Below are 10,721 nucleotides of genomic sequence, written 5' to 3' on the forward strand. Positions count from 1 at the left end.
TTTAAATGGTTGCTCACTTTTTATCATTCCTCAGGGGGCTCAGGAAGAGGAAGCAATTCGAGGGGCCTGTCCAGTGTCTCCTGTACGAGGCGTAGGACCCGAGTCCCCAACAGGACAGGGTCGGTCCTTACGATATCGGCGGGTCAACAGCCCAGAATCTGATCGTCTCTCTGCAGCTGAGGGCCGGGCTGACGCCTATGGACAGAGGTGACAGTAAAGTATAGAAAACAACAAAGGTGGTTTTAGGTGAAGCGACAGCATTTCATGTTATTTTTAAATAATAACCAAAAACAAACAACAAATATGAAAACATTTTCCAGTTTAAAAAAATAAGCATAAGCCAAACTCAACCTGCCTATTGACAAATAAAATCACACCAAAGATTAGAATTAATTAATTATGAGGCCTTTGCTCTAAAAGAACTTGATCTCAACTTTTTAAATCCACATGAACCAGAAATGTACAAAACAGGTTCAACTTTACTGTTTAGTCTTCAGAGACCTGAGAGTTTCGCCCGTCTCAATTTGAATGACTTGGATTTGGCTCTGAGATTTTGCTTGATTTTGATTGTTGAGAATTCATTTGGATACACTCCAAAGACCAAATCTTTTTAATGTGGCTTTTTAACTTGGCTTCAAAGTTTCTGTTACCATGACTTGACTTGGACGTGTCTGAACTGACCGTGGTTTGTAATGGACTTCACATTCAGCATGCCACAACAACACATATGATATGGATCGGTGCTGAACTGAGACTTAAGATTTCCTTTGAAAAATCAACTAGTCTGGGCTATATTTAAAATTGACTTTGCTTTACCCTTAAGAAGTTTAAACCTGAGCTTTAAATTGAACTGAATAATGAAACAAAAAGCTAAAAAAGTATTTTTACCAGGTTGTTAAGCTGTAGAGGAGTCATATTCCCATATCCTTCTGTTTTGTACACATTTGTTTGTGTGTCCACCAGGTCTAGGATGGACATCCTCGGTTCTCCATCTCGTCACGTCTACTCCTCCCAGCCGGCTCAGATGCTGTCTGTTGACCCCGGCTGCCGTGGAGATCGTCAGGTCAGTGGCCGTCAGGAAGTGTCCGTGGCATCTGTCGACCAGGAGGCCCACAGCAACGCCTTTATTCGTTCTGTACCGCTGGCAGAGGAGGAAGACTTTGATAGCAAAGAGTGGGTGATCATTGACAAAGAGGCAGAGCTGCGGGACTTTCTTCCAACCACGTCAGGAACTACTGACGAGGAGCCTGAGGAGCTACGCCCTTTGGAGGAACAGGAGGAGAGGAGGCGACTCAGGGCTGGAGGTAGGAGATAAAAAAAAGATTTTTAGTTATAAAACTGAAATGAATTGGATAAAATATAATTAAAAAAAGGTTGGTTCATCAGGGCAGGGCACTATTTGAAATGTTTCAGTGCTAGTGTTAATCTGAAACCTTAGCTTTGGTGCCATCTTCCATAAGTTTGGTTGTTACCTAGGAGCTGATAGGATAGGAGCCCTGTTCTATTGATAAAATAGGTCTCTTTAAAAGTGGTGAATTCTAAGTGGATTGCAAACAAGTCTCCATTTTATCAACAGTCATTAAGAAAGAAAAATAACCTAGTGAATTATTAGGAAAACAAAAATGAAAACCAGAGTAAATAAAGTGCTAAATCTATCAAATAGAGGCAGAATGAGGGAATTCAACAAATAAAACAAGTGTGTTGATGGAAATTATGAAACAGGTAAAATCAAGCAATCTAATTGGGTTGTTGTCTGTGCCATAATACCACCGTGAAAGTCGGAGTCATTCCCTTTGGGGAAATATTGTATTAACAATGAAATTGCTTTCTGGAGGCATCTTTGCTGAATTTAAGACTCTGTATCTAAACCGGCTTTGTTCCTACTAATATTTCCATGTTGCTAAACACTGAAAATAACTCACAGAATCATTCGCTGTAACAAAGTTACGACTAACTGGCTACCCTTACCTTGCTCAATTGCTTGCTAATGTTATCGTTTTTTTTAAGACACTGGACAGTTTTTCAGTGGTTGCACAATAAATCTCAAATTAAATTAAATAGCTAGATGTTTTAATTAATTTTTTAAAATATATTAAAGCATGGGTTCCCATGCGTGGGTTCCCTCCGGGTACTCCGGCTTCCTCCCACCGTCCAAAGACATGCAGTTTGAGGGGATAGGTTAATTGGATAATCCAAATTGTCACTAGGTGTGAATGTGTGAGTGAATGTGAGCGTGAATGGTTGTCTGTCCCTGTGTGTTGGCCCTGCAACAGACTGGCGACCTGTCCAGGGTGTACCCCGCCTCTCGCCCTATGACAGCTGGGATAGGCTCCAGCGCCCCCCGCAACCCTGGAAAGGATAAGCGGAAGCGAATGGATGGATGGATAGATATTAAAGCATATATAAATATATAAATGCAAACTAGAAACTGAGACCATTTGCCTTCAAAGCAAAAGTTTTAAACTTAAGGCACAACTTTTACTTTGAAACTGAATGTTCTCTGTTTTTGGTATGCATCACACTTTTTACTACTGCTCAGTGGTTCAGTGAGTGTTTGCAGACAAGTTGGCATCTTGCAAACTGCAAGTGAGTGTGGCAGCTAAATTTTACTAAAGTAAACACAAGGAGGTTTTGACTGCAGAATTGTCTTTGGTTTCCTTTGCAGGAGCGGAGCCAGTAGTTCGTCCGAAGACTCACACACGGGAGAGCAGTCGGGGGATGCTAACACTAACAGAGGAGGAGGCATCAAGGAAAAGTGGTGGCAGCCCAGCACAGTCGCCCTGTCATTCTCTGCCATCAGGACGTCCTCGCCGGAGAGAGTCTGAGCCCACTGGACCTCAGAGGCCGGTAAGAGACCCAGCCAGCCAATAACACAAGAGTTTAGTTCTTTGATGACATGTCTGCGGACAAATGAGCGGACTTGACAACTGCAAAAGAGGTTTATTCTTTGATGTCAGTACGTGATTCTGACTGCTCAGACACTGACATATCGAGGCACAGTGCACTCTCCAGCTCATTTATCTGCCTGTCAACATACAACTTAAAAGACAAATCCAGCATGATCAGAGGTTTTGCTAATTTATATTCTTCCCTCTTTATCAGTGATGATGATTTACAATTTACTTTAAGTCTTTAAAATGGTGCCAATTTATAAGTTGGTTGTACAGGAAAAAAACAAGTGTTGGAATGGAAACACTTCTACTTCTACTGTAAAGGTGCCCTTAGACCAGGGGTCTGCAACCTTTAACACCCAAAGAGCCATTTGGACCCGGTTTCCACGCAAAAGAAAACACTGGGAGCCGCAAATACTTTTTGAAATCTAAAATGAAGATAACACTGTATATATTGTTTTTTTACCTTTATGCTTTGTGTGAACAACTAAAGTAAGTAAAGTTTATTTATTAAGCGCCTTTCACAGAGTGGCAGTCACAAAGCGCTGTACACAAATATCAAAATAAACAATACAATAAGTAGACATTATACACAATGTAAAAGATCAAATGTAACTAATGTAAAGAATATAAAATACGTAGATCAACAAAAGACTTGTTTGAACAGAAAAGTTTTTAACTGCTTTTTAAAAGAATCCACAGAGCAACTAAGGTGTGTTGCTTATGGAATCCATGAAGTGCTACAGAGAAAATTACATTTTATTTACGTAATTAACACATTTTGAACTCTTAAAGAAATATAACAAAAGGAAAGACACCCAGCTGAACTAAAATGATCCATGTAGCAAACAAAAGCTGTTGTGAGCCGCCACCCTTATATCTCCTTTGGGCTTTTGGAGCCTTGACCTGACTTTTAAAAAGTAATTGGAAAAAAAGCTCTATGCTGCTAAAAAAGGAAAAATAGATATTTGCAAAATTCTGCCTAAATACGTATTTTGGAGCCGTATTTTACCTGGTTAATGTGTGTGGCGGGGCGTGGTCTGCAGTGCCGCTGCATGAGAGTTGGACGCACCTGAGCGGCACCCGCAATCACGCCTCGCCGCCTTAAAGTCTGTGCTCTCTCTGCTGTTGTGTTGTCTGGCTGTGAGCTGAAAAGCTACAGCCGGCTGTATGTGTACAGCAACCGTGTGTGAAAAGTGGTCAAAAAAGAGATGCTGAAAAGCATGTTCATTGAAACATCGTCGGGTCTGCCGTGGTACGAAGTCACTTTCATCTTTACGCAGGACTGTAAGCTGTCATCTGTGAGGCGTGAGCGGTGTTTGTTTTTAACATAGTTCACGATGGAGAACAGCTGCTGACATAATGTGGATCAGAAGATCCATAATTGGCCTACCTGGGGTTGAAAGTCTCGATAAATGCACGCCGTTTCGGCGGGTATACCGGCTTCCGCGAGTGTGACGCTTATTTTGAGCGATGAAAAAATAATAAAATATAATTTTATTTTTATATTTCAATATCACAATAATCTTCCAATTTAGAAGTACAAGTTAAAAAAAAGAACTAAACACAAATTCTAAAGCTAAATACTTCTAATTTATTTTCCCAAACCACCCGGAGCCACAAAATAAGGACTAAAGAGCCTCATGCGGCTCCGGAGCCGCGGGTTGCCGACCCCTGCCTTAGGCATTCAGTGACCACTAAGTCAGACTGTGGTGGTGCTGAGAAACACAAACTGCTGGATAAATGAAGCAAGAAGAACTTGAAACTTGAATTTAGAAATTCGACACTAACATTTTCTGTTTGTAGACATGAAAGAGCATGTTGAGGCAGACCATTTTTGGAACATCCAGCTGTCCCATCCATTTCTATGTCCATCTGTCCATCCATCCATCAATCCATCCACCTTCTTCAAACTTATCCCAAACCTTTATTCTTATACTGATGAGAATATTTTTTTTATCACAATTAGTTAATTCAATCAGTGTTTGCCTTACTAAAATATGATCTAAAGTTAACACACAAACAGACTGGTTAAATTAAGAAATGCCTAATCAAACAATAAGTAATCAAGACAAGGAACATTTGCTTTCCTTCTTTTTCTCTATATCCTTCATATCGTAATGATGGGACTGCTACAGACTTCAAGTGCAATAGAGCAATAGTGCAAGAATCTGTCTATAGATTGCAAAGAATCAGACAGTCCACCTACTTTTTGGAGATAATGAGCAAAACATTTCGAGTCATGCTGGACTTGTCCTAAAAAGACCACGGTGATAAGAGGGGAACAGACACCTGCAGGAGTTTGTTTTCAGATTCGAGGCAGCTCTGTCTTGAGCACCAGTCACATGTACAGTAGTTATTCTGTTCAATTACGAGCATCCAATAGATCCTCTGGCAGGTTAAATGCTGACCTTAAAGTAAAGCTGAACTCTGATAGCTTGCTCACAGCTAGTCTTTAGGCTAGATAGCTATTTTTTAAGCAAATTTTAATTAGCCAATTTTTAAAAAATTAAATAGTTGTAAGCAATGCTGAAAATAAAATGAAATGCCCAGTACAGAAAAAAAATTTAAAAAATCACCAGACCTGGAAAATCAAAACAATAGTAATTTTGATAGGATTTAGCTACAGAGTGAGTCAAATTAAGACGGCTACATTTTAAAACGCTTTACAGACAGGAGATGTCTATACCAAGTGGGTTAGTTCATTTCTTCCCACCGAATGCCAAGATTTCAAATACTCTCTCGCTTAGGCATGATACAGAAACAAGACAGATATAAAAAACCAGCAAAGTATACTTTTTTTCTGAATACATTATTTATTACAAATTACTAATCTTTTTAAAATGATATCCAATTTCCCCAATTTCCTTCGGGGTCAACCTTCAGGATCAATAAAGTTTTATTGAATTGAATCTGCTATGCAGAATGTATAGACAAGGGGGAAGATTTTTCATAGATTTCAAGTACAGTGGAACCCCGACTTACGAAATTAATTCGTTCCAGAGGGTCTTTCGTGAGTCAAAATTTTCGTAAGTCGAAGCACCTTTTTCCATCACCTTTTGAGTGAGGCGATGCTGGCTGAAGACGAAGTTCTTGTTGGAGGCTGAAGAAAGCATATGTATGCATGCATACATATGTACGTGTACATGTACATACCATTATGGAATTTAATTCTAAGCATTAAAACTAAAACTTACATTTACGTTAATTAATGTACGTATGTACACTGTGCAATGATATTTTTTTAACATTTTTTTAAACTCGCTCATATTTATGCCTTATGCCGGCCCCATTATGAATGAACGATAGGCTAATTGCAAACGAAAAGCACACGAAATAGTGCACTGCAACAACAATACGTCTTTCACGTGGAACAGCGAAACGCATTTCGCAAACGGATTTCGTTACACGGGCATTTTGTCGTACCACGGGCAAAAATATTGCCGTTAAGTGCCTTCGTAACTTGAATTTTTTGTTAAATGGGGTCTTCGTAAGCTGGGGTTCCACTGTATTTAGATTTTTTTGTAGGCTAAATTCTGTTTAATAATCATATTTTAGTCTCAAAACCACCACCTTTCTTTGAGTATTTTTTTCCTCAGTTTTGTTGAGTGAAGTTCTAGTATTTATTTAGTCTTTTACTAATTAGTATCTGCCTGTGAGGTGCACCTGTACTAAGCCAATCAAGCTTGTTAGCATTAGCTGCTAACTGAGCAATTTACCATCTTATCCAAATATGGCCACTTGTGACAGCAGCTGAAATTCTAACATCAAGAATTCAAATTGCAGAGTTGTGTAAACTCACAGTAGATTTGTCCATATTTTGTGCACAATCTATGAGACCGACATCCATTTGGAGTATGTCATTCTTTGCATTTTTGCATTGTTGTTCATTGGTAAACTACCGTAAAGTAACTTCTGTTAAACAAACTACAGTTTGTTTAACTACAGTTTGTTTAACTAACTCTATTTCAGATATCTAATTACTGTTGCCACAATCATCTTCATTTTGACCCTGAAAATTATTGATGTTTTTTTTTTACAACTGCCTGTGACTCATGAAATACAGATTTAACTGTGTAGCTGTGAGACTGGTGTTTTTCTAGTCCTTGAGACAGATTGATGTCTTTTCACACACACACACACACACACACACACACACACACACACACACACACACATATCTGGTGATATTGTGATTGGGGAATGTAGACAGATGGAAATTTACTCCAGAACAAAAACGGACGATTTTCCAGAGATTAATGTCCACATTGAATACATTTCCACCTGAAGCTGTACATCCAGTGACAAAATTCCCCACTGGAGGAAGTAAAGGTGTGAAGGTTGTTGTAGTGGTGTGGGTGGCATTTACTGTTATGACAACCTAATCTTTATGTTTAGTTGCGTAACCCTATCATTATTTCGATTGATTGTTTATTTTTCATGATCAAGCTCTTTTCCTAATCTCTGAATTCTGGCTTTGTGACATAAAGTTTGAAAAGTGTGTTTTGCAGAAGCAACCAATAATGGTGTTCTTGTCTGGTTATAGGGTGATAAAAAGAAAACACATCTTTCTTGTGCTTTCTTCATGGTGAAATGCAATAGATTTGTGAATGAAAGCTGTAATGTGGATGAATGCCGTTGCGATAGTTGTGTATGATGAATATGAATATGCTTTTTTGTGTTTGGTGTAGGGAAAAAAAGAAAAAAATTGTGAAACAAAAAAAAGCTTTTCCAAATGTAAAGCACAATCAAAATATATTTTGTCATGTTAGAGAAGTTTTTCAAAAGTCTGATCATTTTTATCTTGCACTCAGCTCACTGTAATGTCTCATAGATTGAGTCCAAAATAGTTAGCTGAGCTCTAGTAAGCCTTGACCTCCCAGTCAGTTATCGAGCTGGTGGGTAACAGACATCTCCGAAAACGTGAGAGCACTTTTGCAAATATGTGATGTGTTGATAAATCGAGCAGATATTTGAAGTTTACACAGCTACATTCTCACCTGAAAATATCTTAAAAGTTTATTTTGTGACCTAGAAAGAGTAATATTAAAACTTAGTAGTGGCCGCCATTGCTGGAAACTGGAATTGGCTAGGCTGCGCTATGGATTTTGGGACAGTTTGGGACACAAAGGATACACCCGACCCATCCTTCAAATCTGGGGAAATGAAGGACGCATTTGTCGGCAGCATTTGGAGCAGCCTTCGAATTAGGATCAGCCTTCGTCGCCTGGCTGTGATGTAATTGGCCTTCAAATGCGGCCTCCGAAGGATGGGGCCTAGGAATAGGGACACAGCTAATGTCTGATTTAAAAACACGACTTACATGTAGGCTTCAAATTTCCAGTTTATCAAACACCACCGAGCAGTCTTTACCTTTAAATCTAACTTCGTTCTTCCTGTCTGTCTTGTCTTTCTCTATCTTGGAGTGAGGTTAGCTCTCTTTCTTTTCTCTCCCTGTGAAAAACAGCAGCTGGACCTTTAGGTAGCAACACGTTGTGCATCAAACTGCACACAAACAGTTTGTGTGTTTGCTGATCTTTGTTGAGCTAATAGACGCGACATATTTGAAATTACCTGCCACTTAAAAAATGTTGCTCCCTTTTATGTTCTTTTGTAGTGCTAGCTAGATGCTAAAGTACAGCAACCACAACTTATGGACACCTGTAGTCGTTTGAGTGTTTTTCCAAAAAACAAACAAACATATAAAACAGAAAACACAGCCCACTTTAACCCCTGACTATGACACACGATTGAATCTCTTTGATCTCTTTTTGTGTGACATTTTCTGGTGATACCCAAACACGACTGGCTCTCATATTTTACTGTTTAGCCTCAGATCGGTTTGATTATAAGACTACTCCAGGGCTAGTATGCATATTCTTGAGAAATATATTTTCTCAATTATAATTAGATACCCTATACAATACCTTCTCAAATACCCTTTTAATGTCAAAATACATCAAATAAATTCTTATACATACTGATATTTTTATTTTAGTGGTACAAGCTTCTCATATTTGCTTAACCCAGCATGAAATTTGAATTTAAACATTTTCTAAATTTTCTTCATTTTTCTTACTAAGAATTTCATGTTGTTAAAAGAAGAAAATTGCCATGACATCCGTGCACATGATGAGTGTATGGAAACCTAAGATCCCAACCACATTATGATTATAAACTTGGCACAAAAAGTAAGGAAATGTGAGTTTGTTGTAGTATTTCTTTATCATACTGCTTCTTGGTAATCAATCCTCTACCTGTTTATTTCCCCTTAAATGGTGCCAAGTGTGTGAGGAAAATGGAATTCGGGCTCAGCAGAGCTAAGTATGTTGGCTACACCCATGAAAAACTTGCCAAATCTTCTCTTCCGAAGAGCTTATTCTGCTATTGACTCTTGTTTTGAGGCCCCTGTTTGTTAAATGAATAAACTGTTAAACTGCCAGTGTGTCTTGTTTCTTCAAACTTAATCATCCAATACAATGAAACAACACCAAACAGGACTCAATAACAGAATAAGCTATTTGGCATTGGCAGAGGGGATTTGGCTAGTTTTTTATGGGTGCAACCCAAATACTAAACTCTGCTGCTTAACGTCTTGATGCATTCTCAATCATCCAGGAAAGTAAATCTCCAAAAGTTGATTCTGTTCATCTGGATGTAGCGTTTTGTGGGAGAAACGTTTCGTCACTCATCCAAGTGACTTCTTCAGTCTCAGCTGACTGCAGGTTTCCCCAAACCTTATAAACAGTACATTTGCATAATGACTGAAACCAGCCCACTGAAGGAACAATGGGCTGCTTAACCAATGCATTGTTAGGCTATCTAACAGCATAATATTTATTGCCAGGAAGCATTGTTACAATAAAGCAATACTTGACCAAACAAAAATTTCCTTATTTTTTATGCTAAGTTTATATATGCTAAGTTTTGACCAAAGTAAACAAATAAAAACATAATAAAACAAACAGCACTTTGTTATGGAGGACCAAACTAGGGACCAAAAAGAAATGAAATGTTATTTTAATAAATAAATAGACTAAATACATTTTAGTAAATTTGTCTTGAGAATGGGGCTAGAAGAAATGTCATGGGATCATCTAATGGGTTCATTCTCTGAAAACCAAGAACTTTTCATGGCACAGGATTCTTAGTTGTGTGTGTGTGTTTGTTTGTGTGTGCTTGGGAATTTCTGAAGAATAATTTCTATGGAAATGACACTATAGAACTAGAGGAAGAGGTGGGGGGATGGGGTTGGGCGGTGGGGAGGTGAGCACAACAATTGCTTGGTTCTCCTTAGAGGAAACTGAACTGAATTCTGCGTATGAAGAGCCGGTTATGTGGAAAACTAATGTGGAATCACTGAATTTCACATTAAGCTCATTTTGTATTTTCACATCATTTTCATTTTCCTTAGCAGGATTTTCTTCATGGATGTGATTTTATATTAATTTAAATCTACGTTTGATTTTTTTAGTTGAATTACAAATTTGTGACCATTTGAGTTGTCCATTATTTATTTACAAATAGGTCAGGTTTGGTCCTCCATACTTGGTGGCTGCTGTTTACAGGCTGGACGTGCAACATCACCACTGAAATTTCACTTTATCTGCAGTGAAACAGGATACCGTTTAACCCCGTGTCATTGAAAAATTCGTATGCACAAATTAATTTTAGCGCTTTTTTAGTGAGCTCTTCTTTGACTTTCCTTTGTTTTCGCGACAATTGTCATCTCTAGACTCAGAGCAAGCTTGTCTGCTGCCAACCATCGAGGACTGCCATTGTCTATTCTGCGTCAATTCTTTTTCCCGCTCCCACATAACTACTGATGCC

The 10,721-nt window shown here is 38.6% G+C and overlaps 1 protein-coding gene across 6 annotated transcripts in view; it reads left to right on the forward strand.

Moving 5' to 3' along the window:
- ttbk1a (tau tubulin kinase 1a) overlaps positions 1 to 10,721 on the forward strand; it is a 77,221-nt gene that overhangs the window by 38,403 nt on the left and 28,097 nt on the right. For all 6 annotated transcript variants that reach the window (XM_019360449.2, XM_025908018.1, XM_025908019.1 and 3 more), the window contains 3 exons: positions 35 to 207; positions 964 to 1,304; positions 2,666 to 2,847. In XM_019360449.2, the coding sequence (XP_019215994.2) occupies positions 35 to 207; positions 964 to 1,304; positions 2,666 to 2,847 (696 nt within the window). The remainder of the gene's footprint in view (positions 1 to 34; positions 208 to 963; positions 1,305 to 2,665; positions 2,848 to 10,721) is intronic.

Source organism: Oreochromis niloticus, linkage group LG6, assembly GCF_001858045.2.
Source record: "Oreochromis niloticus isolate F11D_XX linkage group LG6, O_niloticus_UMD_NMBU, whole genome shotgun sequence".
Lineage (NCBI taxonomy): Eukaryota > Metazoa > Chordata > Actinopteri > Cichliformes > Cichlidae > Oreochromis > Oreochromis niloticus.